Below are 15,833 nucleotides of genomic sequence, written 5' to 3' on the forward strand. Positions count from 1 at the left end.
ATTAAATTTTTTTCTTTTATAGATTCATTTTACAATATGAAAATTCACACAAAATTATTTTAATTGCACAATATTTTATAAAAGAAATCTTCCCATGCCATTCAGTATTTTCAGCGACATCATTGCTATGTTTATATAATATTTTGTTGAGTAATGTACAATGATTTTTTAATGATAACAGTTTGGGAATTTAAGTTTTCAGCATTTCAGAATTATAAGCTGTGCTGTGCTTGATATCCTTAATTATTTTGTGTGTGTCTATATTTCTGATTATTGCATTGCTACCAATTCCTCCAAGTAGAATTTATCAAAGAAAATGAATATAGGTTCCTGAAGACTAAGGAAAAGGGGTACTTTTTGTGCTGGTAGGGGTGTTAAATTAGTTCAGCCTTTTTCAAGTGCATTTGATAATATGCTTTCATTGTTAATAATTAATCATCTAGGATTTATTTTGGTATATTCTGTGAATTGGGATCTCACTTAATCCTATCGTTAGTAGTTAAGTCAGTATTTGTCAATATTGACAAATTGAGTTATTTCTCAAATGTTTATATTTATAACTCTGTTCCTGACCCTCTAGTGAAAGAAGGGGAGGAAACGTTACTTAGAAGACATTATATGTGGTTGGTCTGTGGGAGCTCTTACAGAAAAATGGTGTGGTTAGTAAAAACAGTTTGGAAACTGGTTGGTGAGATAGCACTATTAACTTGCACATAGTTACTACTGCCTTTTTGAATCTAGGTTGAATTATTCTGACCTTCCACTCATATTATTTGTCCCCACTGGTTTGAAATACCACAGTTCTCAGAAACAGTGGACTAGCATTTGTTTGGGGGCTGTTTGTTGCTCTAGTACCACTTGATTTTAATGATCCGAGACTTTCTGTTTAGTGTAATGTCTTTGGTTTTTTTTTTCATCTTTTAAAAAATTTTTATTTTAATTTTTTCAGTGTTCCAAAATTCATTGTTTACACACCATACCCAGTCTCCATGCAATACGTGCCCTCCTTAATACCCACCATGATGTCTTTCTTGCTCTAGTACCACTGTTGTGTAAGTGACTGTATAGTACAGCTAACACTTTTTTCAAAAACAATTTTAAGAATTTTTCTACCTATTTTTCTAGAATAGTTTATTCTAAATAATATTCAAATAGTTTTTTCAAGTGCCAAAAAATTTCCATTGCATGAAACTTATAGAATAATCTGAGAGAAATTGATTTTTTTTTTTTTTTACAAACTGAATTTTTTATATTAAGTCCTTACTGCTTAGGAACATGGTGTATAGGTTTGTTTATTCATTTGTTATGGCCTCACCTAAGTTTTTGTTTTCTTTTTGTAAGTTCTGTTCATTTCTACTTACTTTCAAGTATTTTATGTATTTTTGGGGTTTCTCTTAGGAAAGAGTACTCCCTGTTTTCAGACTTGTTATTACTTATAATTAAGAAAGCTGTCAAGTTTTATATATTCACTTGAAAATCAACCTCCTTACTGAACTTCCTTACTAGGTTTCATAGTTTCTCAGTTGATACTGTGGATTTTCTTAGTAGGTCCCTAGAATTTTTCCTTATCCATAGTTATACAGTGTATCTTTCATTGTTTCATAACTTCTAGATATGACTTACGAGAATGTTTAAAGTAAAAAGGAGACGTTAGGCATCCTTGTTTATTTTGACTTGAATGTGAATTTTTCTAGTATTTACATTAAATACATTAGTTCTTCTTTTGAGTATGGATTCTTTTTTGTAGTGAAGAATTTCTGTTTTTATTAAGTTTTAAAAATCAGAAGTATTTTTTTTCTATTTATTAATATGATGTGACCATGTAATACTATGAGCTGTTAATGTGCCTGTACTAATGTTCTTACTATGAAATCATCCTTGGGTTTCAGAAGTAAATTCACTTTGCCATGTGAATGAATATTTTAATATACATCTATTTTTAATTTATTAGTATTTTGTTTTAAAGGGTTTTTATATCACTGGTCATAAGTTAGGCAAGTCAGTTTCGTTTTTGGAGGGCTGTCTTCAACCAGTTTTGGAGGCAAGATGATGCTAACTTTGAACATTTAAATGGAGAAGGTTTTATTTCCCCACCCTGTGTTCTGGAGCAGTATAGCATTTACATGTCTTAATGAAATTTGGAAAGAATGCATCTCTAGCACTATCTTGATTGTGTGCCCCTTGGGTGGGAAAGGGAGTATCTGGATAACTTTTTCAGATATCTGTGACTTAGTCTAGTTTCCTATTTCTTTTTTTTTTTTAAGATTTTATTTATTTAAGAGAAAGAGCACGAGCATGAACGGAGTTGGGGGAAGCAAAGGAAGAGGGAGAAGCAGGTTCCCCGCTGAACAGGGCGCCCCACATGGGGCTTGATCCCAGGGGCCCAGGATCTTCACCTGAGCCGAAGGCTTAACTAACTGAGCCACCCAAGTGCACCTAGTTTTCTATTACTTATTGTGGCAATCTTGATAATTTATATTTTCTTATATACATGACATTCAGATTTTCAAAATTCTATACTATATTGTATAGAAATCCTGTAGATTTCTATATTGTATAGAAATTGTTGTATCTACAGGATTTCTATACAATATCTGCAATATGTGTGCTTTCTTGTTACTTTTGCTTATTTCCCTTTTGTTGTGCTCACAACATAATTTATTGTTTTAAAAACCTAGGTATTGGTTTTATTCATTATTTCCTTTCAAAGATTTTTATTTATTAATTTTTCTGTTTTCCTCCCTGAAGTTTGACTTTTTTTTTCTTCTTTTTAACTTTCGGTTTGTTTACCTAAATTTATTTTTGATGACCAAGTATTTGCTCTTTATTATAACTTATTTCTATATCCCTTCCCCTCTAGATTTTAATATTAAGACTCCTTATTATTTTCTAGATTGCCTCTAATTGTATGTAGTGTTGGTATCCTTTTTGATCCGAGAATTATTTAGGAAAATATCTGTTATATTCCTATAGTTGATTAGGTTCTTTTGATTAAAATTTTTAAATTATTTTCAAGTTTTAATGCATTTTGTTCATATACATAGAAAATTTATGACTTGGAATAACTTTTTGTGGCTTAAGATCAGGTCAGTTTTTGATTTCATGTTCTCTCCTGGCAACAACTTAATGTACATTGTTAGTTTAGTGTTCTAAGTTCATTTATTTGGTTTTCTGTGTCCTTATTTATTTTTTTACCTTCTCTTTCTGCCTCTTAAAAAAATTGTCTTTCAGTTCTGTGTTTCTGTCAATCCCTCATTTACAAAAACATATTTATTTTCTACTTAAGCAATATTATTTGGCACATAGTTATAACTTTTCCATATTCCTTTTGTATGTACCATTTAATGGTATAAATTAATAGCCATACAACAGTATTGTTAGCCTTGAATTCAATTTTTATATTGTTTTGGTTTGAATTTGCTTGATATATCTTTGCCTGTTGTTTCTTATAAATAGAGATTGATTTTGTTGTTTGACCCTTGTCTTTAATATGATTTTAACTTATATAAAATTATTTTTATAATTGACGTTTGGTTTCTTTAATGCTTCCTGTTTTTGTGCTTTATTGTTTTATCTGTTATTCTTTAAGGGACTTCAAGGTGTAGTGCAGCACTTTTTTTTTTAGCTGTGGAAACCCAAAATACATGTATGAAAAAATAGAGCATGAGGCATATTGCATTGGATTTTTCTCAGTCCTGCTCCATCTGCCTTAAGTTTACTGGAAATTCCTCCCAAATTCTGACAACAAGTGGCCTCTTATGAGTTCTTCTTATTTCCATTATTTATAAGTATTTAACTCAGAAGTTGTTTATAGCTGTAAAATGAGCTTTTAGGTAGATGTATTTTTTTAAGTTAAACTCTGTCATTAGTTTTGTTGTTAGTACAACATAAAGGAAATCTTGGTTTTTCTTAACATCAATAGAAGAAGGAAGGGACTAGTATTTTAGTAAACTGGAATTCAACATTTTAAGAAGTTGCAACTAGCTATGTACTTAATGTTATTGTCATTAGATTCATTTTGACTTCCCTTCAGGGGTGGTGCTGATGATTAAACATATTTGCAATGGAAACTTGTTCAGCCAGAAGGATTTGTTTAATTGCCATACATAATTGAAATCAGGAAATAATATTAATTAGTTTTAATTAATTGTTTTTCTTTTCTTGGTTGGGACATTCTGGTTGCAGGAGTATTTAAGTATTGGGCTCTACCAAATATGTCCAAAAATATCTTCCTTCGCACTGCCCCCAGAAGAGGCAGAATTACTCTTGCTTTTGTTTCTGAAATTGCCCCTTTCTTGGGAATTTTTCAGTTGATTGTATTAAATACTTAGTTTTATCACAGGTGAATGATCTTATTTGTGAATTTAATTTGAGAATTTTTGTCACTGTATAATAATGCTGTTACCTGTTGTAATCTATTTCTCTCTCACCACCCCCCATTACTTGAAAGGGGTTTGCTTAGATTACCGCTAGATGGCAGTCTTGCATTTTGGTTACTTGGAGCTTTCATTTCTAGCTCCTTCCCTGTGGCCTTTGTACTCCATTTCTCAAGCTCCCACCACCACCCTTCTTTTTCCCCCCTCCCCCCAGCCATGTCTCCCAGAGACATTTTAACCACCTTCTTATATAAATTGAACATGTGTGGAACCAGGCAACAGAATAGAATTTTGGAGTCTTGTCTGTAGCACTCCCATCTTGCCCATGATAGTTAATTCCATACTTGGAAGTTGAGCTGAGCTATCTCAACTAAGGAAGCCTTCCCTGACTCTTCAGGCTGGATTAGTACCCTTGATAAATATTTCTCGTATTTTTTTTTCTTTGGGGTGTTTATACCAGTTTTATGTTTTTTATGTGTGTGGCTGATTAATCCCTTTCCTGCCCCACCCCTCCCCACACACTTGTTACAAATTCCACACAATCAGGGACAGTGTCGCTGTTGCTGACTGCTGTACTTACAGTATGGCATGAATGAGGCGATGGATAGATGAACTATGAAGAAAATTCCATTAGGAATGTAAAATGAATATGCACAAAATAATATGTCAAGAAGATTCTAGTTTGAGGCACCTGGGTCACTCAGTTGAGTGGCAAACTCTTGATTTTGGCTCAGGTCATGATCTCAGGGTCCTGGATTGAGCCCTGCATCAGGCTCAGCAGGGAGTCTGCTTGAGGATTCTCTCTCTCCCTCTCCTTTTACCCCTCCCCCACCTAAAAAAACCACAAATCTTCAAATAAAGAAGATTCAAAAAAGATTTTAGTTCAATTTATGATCAACTTTTTCTTTTTTTTTTTTTTTTAAGATTTTATTTATTTATTTGACAGAGATCACAAGTAGGCAGAGAGGCAGGCAGAGAGAGAGGAGGAAGCAGGCTCCCTGCCGAGCAGAGAGCCCGATGCGGGGCTCGATCCCAGGACCCTGGGATCATGACCTGAGCTGAAGGCAGAGGCTTTAACCCACTGAGGCACCCAGGCACCCCTATGATCAACTTTTTCTTAATGTTTTGAAATACTTTCAAATTTATAGAAAATTTGTTCCCTTAATGCAGTCGTTGAGGATTTGAAATGATGCCTCATTACCCTAGAATACTTCTGGTGTATTTTTTAAAACAGTGGCATATTTTAATATAACTACTAACATTAGGAAATTATAATTGATACGTGAATCCTCTCTAATCCATAGGCCCCTCATTTGAGTTTCATCTGTTTTCTCAATAATGTGCTTAATAGCAAGAGGATTCAGCTCAAACCATGTGTATTTAGTTGTTAGATGTCTAAACTTTTAATCAGGAACAGTTTTGCAGGCTTTAACATTTATGACTTGACATTTTTGAAAGTTATAGGACTCTTATTTTGTAGAGTGGTTCTCAGTGTGGAGTTGTCTCGTGTTCCTCGTGACTCAATTCAAGTTAGGTGTCTGTGGCAGGAATGTTACAGAGGTGATGTACTCTGGTGACACAGGATGTGTTTGTCCATTACTGATAATAATCATTTTATCACTTGATTAAGTCTGAGTCTGTCAGGCTTTTCCATTGTAATTAATTTTTGTAATTAGTAAGTATTTTAGGTGGAAGTATTTTGAAACTATGTAAATATCTTTTTCCTCTTCAGACTTTTAATATGTGAATATCAGTCCAGAATGGGTTTCCTGTTTTACTGGATGGATTGTAATTTGTTTCTGTCATTATTTATTTTCATGTATCCCTATCATTCTTTATGGGTGTCCTTGCTTTTTGGCCCACGGTGCTCAGAGTTCCCCTTGCCTGGTACCAATCATTTCTAGGAAGAGCCCTGGTTTTAGTCTTGAATGGTATTTAAAAATCAAGGTCTGTGTGCACTGTACACATATTGTTACTGGACTTCTCAGTAGACAGAGCTGAGGACTGTATGTTTGTATATACAAATATATATACAGGAATTTTCATTTGTAGTAGTTTCTCCACATGTATGTATATATTTATGTTTGTGTGTGTGTTATATGCACATGTACACACATCCCCATACAATCTCCATGAGGTCATGGAGACTTACACCTTTAATTCCACAGATTTGTTCTGGTGGTTTTCTCTATATCTACAGTGTCCTTCTCCAACATGGAGAATTTGGCCTTCCATTATCCTTAGTGTATTTACATAGTGATCAATTCCAGTGTATGTTAAAATCCTTCTGATGCCTTTTTGGGCAGATGCCCTCCTCACCTCATTCAGGGTCTGACACCCAAGTCAGCTTTTCTTCCCACTGCCCTTGCAAGTGTGCCTCTCTGCTTGTGTTCATTTTGTTTTTAATTTCTAGTTTTATTACATGGTGACTGTTTTGTTTGTAGTGTTTCTTTTTTATGGAACTCCTGACATTTCCTTTTGTTCTAATATATAATTAGTTTTTGTGAGTATTTACGTGCTATTAGAATAAGGTATATATATTCTGTATTATCAGGATATTGTGTTCAACATCTGTATATAAGATTTACCTCATCGCCTATGTTCTTCAAATCTTCCGTATACATATTCTTCATTTTTGTTCACTTGGCCTGTCATGTACTGAGAGTGGTGTGTCCGTCTACTATAAATAGTATGATTTGTCTTTTGTATCTCCTGTAGTTTCTGCTTTACACAGGACATTGGTCTTACCTGGTACATAGGTACTGGGTGTTATTAATCTTCAGTGTGAATGGTCACTTTATAAAGTTCTTTCTTTGTCTCATTTAATATTTTTTGGCCTTTAATCTACTTTGATCTCAGTGTTTCAACCCCTACTTTGTTTCTATCTGCCTAGTGGGTCTTTGCCCATTTTTAGATTTAGGGTAATTTAATTAAAAAATTTGGTATAGTCTGTCTTCTAGTAATGCTGAAAACCTGGAGTTATGTGTGGTTTTATTTGTGCTACTTGTTGAATTTATTTATTTAGTTTTTGGTGGTGAGGATATGTGTGGAGATTCAGATTTAAGTGGCCACCATTATCCTTCAGATCAACAATGTGGTCTTCCTATTTTTAGTATAAATTTCTGCTATAATACTAGCCATATTAGAAGTGTGTATTTTTTCTAGGTGGAATTACCAAGTCCAGATAATATATGCAGGTTGTGATAGGTGCCTTAAGGTTATTCGAGCTCCATTTTAAACTTTACTTGTCCCCCTTCTCTGTTAAATGTGAGAGTAATAGCTTCAACTTGAAAATTTCATGAATCTGTGATTCATAGTATATTTGATGATTAGGCCTAAAACACCTTGTCTTTCTTTGTGTCTGTATTGTTACTGAGCATCTACTCCCTACAGCTTTGGCCTTTACACAGCTATTATTAGAAGCCAATGCCAAAGGTTGTTGGCTTCATTGTGGCGATTTAGTATTTTGATTGTATTCAAGTGACGAGGTTGACTGTTCTTAGCATATTTTTTATGCATATACAGGTTTATCCTGTGGCTGATGACAACAGTTATAGCCAAAATGTCAGGCTGAATAGACTGTTTATTCAGTCTGAGTTACCTCATTTGATTGATTCTTCCTGGGGCTACTTCTTTGGTTCAAATGGTTTTTGTTATAGTCAGAATTTTCAAATATCCCTTCTTCCACTCTAACTAAAATCAACTGTCATTTAAAAAAGTACTTTAAGAATACATTGTCTTCTATAAAATTAGAATACTTCAGATAAATCTAATGTGCCCTGACTTCAGCTGGAACCTTACTATAGTTAACTATGATTATGCGTTTTACGTGTCTAGAGGAGTTTGAAGTTTCAGATTGAAATGGGCCAGTGAATCCTAGGAAGGAATAAAGATCCTGGACTCCATTATATGCACCAGTGAAATACTTGAATTTCAGGTGTAAAGAGAGAATCTTAACATACTTCTACTTTAAAACAACTGGTTACTTAAATAATGATAATAAAAGAGCAGCTAACATTTATTGAATATTTGCTGTGTGCCAGGCCTTGTTCTAAGTGCTAACACATGTGACACTCTTCATCCATTAAACAGAATCCATTTTACAGCAGAGAAAAAGGGGGCATCAGAAGTTTAGTAATCTGCCCGGGATCATGCATCTGGTAGGTGATGAAGTTGGAATTCAGATAGGTAGTCTGGTTGCAGATTGTATGCTCTTAATCACTGTGTTCTGCATGTGAAAAAATTAGGTTAGTGTTGGACGTCTCATCTGTGGCACCGGAAGCTAGAGGACAGCCAAATGTCTTTTGCGAAATCTGTCATTTGTTTGCCACTAGCAACAAACTACATCTTTGTGTATGTAGAATGCAGAAAATATGTTACCCCTGAGCCCTCTGTGAGAAAAATAAATGAGTAAAAGATCTCAAGATAGAAATGGAATTTATAAAATGTGTTAAAAGTTAAAATGTTCTATGGGGGGTGACATGGGAGAAGTGAAAAGTTAACTTATCTTGGTGGGATTGCTTAGTTACTGATATAGTATCAGTGAAATACCAGTTAATCCTAACTATGAGGATGGGAGGTAGAATTGATGAGCACAATAGAAAGCTTCCAAATAATGGAAAAGGAAAAGAAATTGGAGAAATGTAACCAGGCCAGTAAAAAGAAGGTAAAGAAGAAAGAAACATTAAATAGTAGAAAGAAAATTAGATGAAAGGAATGAGATGAAGTGTATATCTGTCATCACTAACTGTGAGCTGAAATGTCTTCAAAAGTAAAATAAAAAATTGGAAGTTATATACAGGACACCTAGGTGGCTCAATTGGTTAAGCATCTGCCTTCAGCTCAGGTCATCCCAGGGTCCTGGGATTGAGATCTGCATCAGGCTCCTGGCTTAGCAGAGGCCCTGCTTTTCCCTTTGCCTGCAGCTTCCTCTGCTTGTGCTCTCTCTCTCTCAGACAAATGAATAAATAAAATCTTTAAAAAAAAAATTATACAGTAGGAGGAAGGGCAGTGTTGATTAAATGACAAAGTTGAAAATAAGTGCTTAGGCAGGGATAAACTAGCCAAATGCAAATAAAATACAGCAGAAGTGGTTCTCTTATTGCCGGAAGTGGAATTGCTGGATCATATGGTATATCCATTCTCAATTTTTTTAAGAACCTCCATGCATGTTGTATGTAGTGGCGGTGTTAGTTTACATTTCCATCCAGACAAAGAAAAATTCAGGTTCAGAAGCACTGAATAGATGTACTTGTTGCAGTTCTTGAAGATGTATAATAATCACAAACATTTTTTAAAGATTTTATCTATTTATTTGAGAGAGAGAGAACAAGCAAGGACCAGTTGGGGGAGAGGTAGTAGGAGAGGGAGAAGCAGACTCCCTGCTGAGCAAGGAACCCCACTACGTAGGGCTTGATCCCCAGAACCCTGAGATCATGACCTGAGCTGAAGGCAGATGCTTAACTGACTGAGCCACCCAGGCGCCCCTATCACAGACATTATTTCAACTGAGGTATAATTGACAGAAAACCTTATGTTTCAGATGTATAGCATAATGCTTCAATATTTGTATATGTTTTGAAATGATCCTCCCAGAAGTCTAGTTAACATCTGTTGCCACACAGTTATGAAGTTTTTTCTTGTGATGAGAACTTTGAAGATCTACTGTCTTAGCAACTTTCAGATGTGTAATATAGTATTATATATTAACCATAGTCCTACTGCCATAATTTACACTCCCCAGTCTTACTTCTTTTATAACTGGCAGTTAGTGTCTTTTAATCACTTTCATCCACTTTGCCCACCTCTGTTTCTACTCCCTTTCTGCCTTACCAATCTGTTCTATGAGATTTTTTTTTTCCCTAGTTCTACACATGAGATCTTACGGTATTTTTCTTTCTTTATCTGAGTTATTTCACTCGGCATAGTGCCCTCATGGTCCATTCATGTTGTTGGAGATGGCAAGATTTCCTTCTTTTTTATGACTGCCCATTTTTTAATCACTTTTTTTCTATTGAGTTGTATGAGTTCTTTATATATTTTAGGTCTTAACCCCTTATTGAATACAGGATTTGCAAATATTTCCTCCCAGTTGGTAGGTTGCCTTTTCATTTTGTAGATGGTTTCCTTTGCTTTGTAGGACACAAATCTTTATATAATACAATAGCAACCAAAACCACAGGTCATCCATATAGATCAAACAAAAGCTCCAATACATACAACTTAATTAGAAGACAGCTATTGTAAGAATTTAAAATGCCCCTTTCAGAATTTAACATATCAAGAAGACACTACATAAACGATACAGAAAATTCGAGTAATACAGTCAACAAGCTTGGTTTTGGGATTCATTAGGATTCAATTTTGAGAATATGTTTGAAGATATGTTCCAGCTGACTGAGAGTGAGATGTAAGGTCTGAGATGGGAGAAACGGTGGAACTAATCTGGGATTCCACTGTGAGCAGGATGAAAGCTGAGCAGCGTTTCTAGAAAGCAGCTCATCCAAATTAGAATTGGAAGTTAGTGGGATCCTGAAATCACACCTTAAAAAAAATTGAAGTGGTCCCAAGAAATGGTATGCTATAATATGATTATGAAACTGAGAAATGTTAGGGACATAGGACAAAAGTCCTTTGTATCTTCTCCCACAGAAGGATAAAACAGAACTGTAAAAAAAGTCATGCTACAAATGTGAATGAAACAAGATGTCACATGAGTTGGAGTATTTGATGAAGTGTATGAAAGAATCCATTTGAACTTGAGCCTGGAAATTCTTTATTTTGGGGGGTGGGTGAGCAGTGAACTATACTTAGAGAATCGGAATATAAATACCATTGTTTTTCACATTTTACATTCTGCTTTATAGAAGGAGTGCAAGAAGGTATCCTCCTTATGTTCATGAAACATTTAAAACTTAATATATTTTGTTAAAGGCACAACTTACTGGTGATTTTAAAATACTCATATTTTACACATTTCATTGTGATTCAGAGTATTAGTTTATTCAAACAACAACAACAAAAAAGTGGGTACTTGGAAATATAAAGTTCCTTCTAAAAAAAAAAATCTGAAAATTTAAAATTGGTGTTTCAGATTACTGGAACCATGCTGTCCAGCATACACATGTGGCTATTTAAATTTAAGTAAACTTAAATTAAAAAATTCTGTTATTTTAGTGGTGCTCTGCCCATCTCCCATCCTTAATAGCCAGAGGTTGCTGCTGTCTTGGATGTTGTAGATACAGAACATCTCTGTTCTAGTAGAGTTCAACTGAACATCTCTAATGTAGGGAGTACTTCAAAAGAGGACACTTTGTAGACTTATGGTACATAACTAAACTGGTAGCTGGAGGGAAATTGAAAGCCTTTAATAACTTGTATTATTTAAAATATAAAATATGTAAAAAATATAAAAGGGGATGCCTGGGTGCCTCAGTTGGTTAAACATCTGCCTTCGGCTCAGAACCTGATCCTGGCGTCCTGGGATAGAGTACCACATTGGGCTCCCTGCTCAGCAGGGAGCCTGTTTCTCCCTCTCCTGCTCCCCCTGCTTGTGCTCTCTCTCTGTCAAATAGATGGATAAAATCTGAAGAAAAAGAAAGAAAAGAAAAGAAAAAAGACAGAAAGTAAGTGAACTAAGTACTCAAGACAGTAGAAAAACCGGAAAATAAACCAAAAAGAAGAGAATGAATTTTTTAAAATGCTGAAAATAATGATAGAAATAAAACGTGCCAGAATTGATTAATAAAAAGTAGGGATTCTGAACATACTGTAACTTTAGAAAAGGAAAATAAAAATGTATTTAGGGGTCTCTGGATGGCTCAGTCAGTTAAGTGTCTGCCTTCGACTCAGGTCATGATCTGGGATCAGGCCCCACATGGGCTCCCTGCTCAGTGGGGAGTCTGCTTCTCTCTCTTCCTTTGCTCCTCCCCCAACTGGTGGTGCTCTTGCTGTCTCTCTCTCAAATAAATAAATAAAACCTTTAAAAAAACATATTTTTTAGTCACCTTAGATGGTATTTCAGCTGAATTATATTTATCTTTTAAAAATAGGTTATACTTTTATTTATTCCAGTAAATAATGGATAGATTCTCAGTATATTTTTCTGAAGCTAGTGTAATCTTATACTGATACTTGGTAAAGGTAATTTTTTTTTAAAGGGATCAATTTTTAGATGCAGAAACTCTAAATGAGATTTTAGCTAATATAATTATATACTAGTAAAAGAATAGCATTTTCTTGGAATGCAAGGATAGCTTACACTAGGAAACCTATCAACACATTTTACTGCATCAACAGATTAAAGGAGACAAGCTGTGTAATTCTTTTAGTGGATGCTGAAGAGGCATTTGATAAAATAATTAAAATACTTAAGTGTAATAATTTTATGAAAGAAACTACTCTAGTTATGGGAGTAATCATAGCACCTGCCACAGAGGGTTGTTGTGAGGATTTAATGAATTAACACATGTAAAAATGCTAAGAGCAGTGTCTGTCACACAGAAATTATTCAGCCTGAGCTCTTTTTATTAAAAAATGGTACAGTTGATATGCAAAAAGAGTTGGCAGATGTTGTATTGAATGGCAAAACATTTTGATTAAAATGAAAAGACAGAGTTGTTTGTTTTCTTACCTCTATATGTGGAATCATTTTTGAGGTTCCATTTCTCTAAGACAATAAAAGTAGAAAATGAAATAACTGATACAAACACTAAAAGAGGAGGTAAAATACTTTGAATTACAAATTATATGATTTTTATATGGAGAAAACCCAAGAGACTACTAAAGACTAAGAAAAATATTCAGAGGTAAATTTAACAAAATTATTCTGTAGCAAGACAATCAAGAAAATTATTCTGTCTCTAAGAAAGTTCAAGTAGGTCTTAAAAAAATTGTCAACAATTCTAAAATTAACATAGGAATTTCATTAATTCCATTTAGAAGTCTAGTGTATTATTTTATGAAATTGGGTAAGATAATATTAAAGTTCATATATAGAATATATTTCCATAACTACCTAAGAAGATACACTATATATTTAATCCTATTTTTGTTAATAGTCTTTACACCTCCTCCCCTCTATAAGCACATAATTTGGAGAAGTTTGAAAAGAAAACAATCTTGACATTTTTGTGATATTTTCCTCCTTAATCTCAGTGTAGAGTTAAAAGTGTGATTATATACAATTTCTTTTTTTTGTCAATAAAATTTAGAAGGATTTTTAATTTCCAAGTCCTTTGAGAAAGCAAAACTAATGCACCACAAATTGAAAGATCTAATGAATAAATTTAACAACAAGCCCAAGTAGTTATTTTATGTAAATTAACCCATGTATTATAGGCTAGCAGTGTTTCAAATGATGGAGCTTCTACTGGTCTTCAAACTCTGTCCCTCGTCTGAAGGCAGACTTGATTGTGTCTGCAGAGGTAGTGTTCTCGGTCCAGGCACCACCAGCGGTTTTCATGCAGGAGCCACAATGCCAGATCCCCACAGCTTCTCTTTTCATCTTGGTTTTGCCCCAGAAGGAGCAAGTGTACTAGGTGTGCTGGCTTATTTCAGTCTTTTTCACCATTTTCCTGAGGAAGGCACCATAACGGTCCCATGTTTCCCCACAGTTCTGACCTTCTTGGTGCATTTAGCCATGTTTCTGCAAATTAGGTCCGGCCCAGAGAGGATATATACTATTTCTTTGTATATTTTTTGACTCTCACTTGCCCCAAGGAATACATTTTACTTATTATTTTTATTATTTTTACTTGATCTCATACAGAGATCAGTTAATAAAGTTTAATAACTTCTCACTCATCAAAGTTGTAATCCCATTTTAGGTAAACTGGGATTAAAAGCATATCATTGATGGACTTAGAGGAGATTTTAAAGAAATACCTTTTGTTTTAATACATACTAAAAACTGAAATGTATTTTCTTTTAGCTTTGCTGAACATTTGGTGCTTTCTATAATGGTGTGATTAATTTTTAACTCAGAAACTCTGAAAAGATTTTTTTTTTCCTTTTATTCCTATTTCTCTGTCAAAGGTATGCAACCACTCATGTATTCGGTTCAGGAAGCATTAAACGCAAGACCGTGGTGGATTCGTGTGGGAACGGACATTTGTTATTATAAGTAAGTATTCTAAGAATAATAGGACATCAGGTGACACAAGGGGATCTTCATTCTTTTTCAATTTGAAGGTTAGAAAGTAGAGTCATTGCATTATTTGAACTATGGTGGTATGCTGTACTGTTACCTTTAACAGAGTCCTTTAAAATTTGAGATTTATGGAGGTGGTATATTTCGTGGAAATAAAATGTGTCTTAAAGACAGACAGACCTACTTAGTCCAAATCTTATCTTCACCACTTAGATAGCTATGTGTCCTCAACTCTTTTAGCTTTAAAAAGACTCTGAAAACTTGAATAAAAGTGAAATTAGGAATTCTAGGAGGTAATTATCAGTGTTTTTTTGTTGTTCTGATGATACTAAGTGCAGTTCTTATCTTTTCTCTTTTGCATGCAATTATTTACTTGATTTGAATTTCCAGGATATTTTACATGGAGATGTGTTCCAAAATTACATTATTATAGCAGCCTATACAGTTCAACTTGACCTCAAATAGGCCATCTGCTTATCAAGTCAGAAATAAGTGCTTGAAATCATTTATTGCTTCATTGGAATGATTGGATTATTCTTCAACTTCATGTCTAAGTAATCTGGCATTATTATATGTCTTGCTTCCCGGTTTTACTGTTTTTATGTGTAATATGTTTCTAGATAACTTCCTCCACCGAATGCATTTGACATCCCTGTCTTTTCTCTGTTAATAATCTTAATCCTGACATTTTTGTTCAGTGGATTTTGGGTTTTTATATGGTGCTTAACTAGCTCTAATATTCCTTCTTTTTTAATCAGAAGACTTCTGAAATTAAATGTTCTTACTGGTTTAAGACATGGCTTTGGAAAAACCTAGCTCTTAAGTGCTATTACTTTCTGAGAAGGACAGTTTTCCTAGAATTCATTTCAGCAGGGTTTTTCCCCTACTTGTAATAGCAAAATAAGTCATAAATGAGGGATGGAAATATAAGATGATATGCAATTCATCTGTGCCTGAATACATTTTGTATTTCTTTTAATGGTAAGCTAATATGAAAGTACCCTTAATTTATCTCTTTCTCATAAAATTGAAATTGAAATCGTCAATCGGCGAGTGCTTTTCTTTTTCACATAGTCAAGTGAAAAGTCATAATATGACAGGTGGTGGTTCTGTTTTGTGTAGGGGTGACGGCAAGGATTTTTGTTTGTTTAGTTTCATTTTTGTTTCTTCTTTTGGCTACTTCCAGACCTGGAACTGGAATTCAGGTCAATTCGACAGATGTTGATTAACTGTTTTCCATGTAACAAGCAGTATCCTAGTTGCTTTCCTGAAACCTGAAATCCAGATAGGATTAAAATCTGTTTTTG

The 15,833-nt window shown here is 34.2% G+C and overlaps 1 protein-coding gene and 1 pseudogene across 1 annotated transcript in view; one reads left to right on the forward strand and one right to left on the reverse strand.

The window, feature by feature from the left end:
* AGTPBP1 (ATP/GTP binding carboxypeptidase 1) overlaps positions 1 to 15,833 on the forward strand; it is a 159,879-nt gene that overhangs the window by 109,888 nt on the left and 34,158 nt on the right. The window contains exon 18 of the mRNA XM_044265785.1: positions 14,412 to 14,499. Coding sequence (XP_044121720.1) covers positions 14,412 to 14,499 — 88 coding nt within the window. The remainder of the gene's footprint in view (positions 1 to 14,411; positions 14,500 to 15,833) is intronic.
* LOC122917647 lies at positions 13,744 to 14,018 on the reverse strand (annotated as a pseudogene).

The sequence above is a fragment of the Neovison vison genome, chromosome 9, assembly GCF_020171115.1.
Source record: "Neovison vison isolate M4711 chromosome 9, ASM_NN_V1, whole genome shotgun sequence".
Classification (NCBI taxonomy): Eukaryota; Metazoa; Chordata; class Mammalia; order Carnivora; family Mustelidae; genus Neogale; species Neogale vison.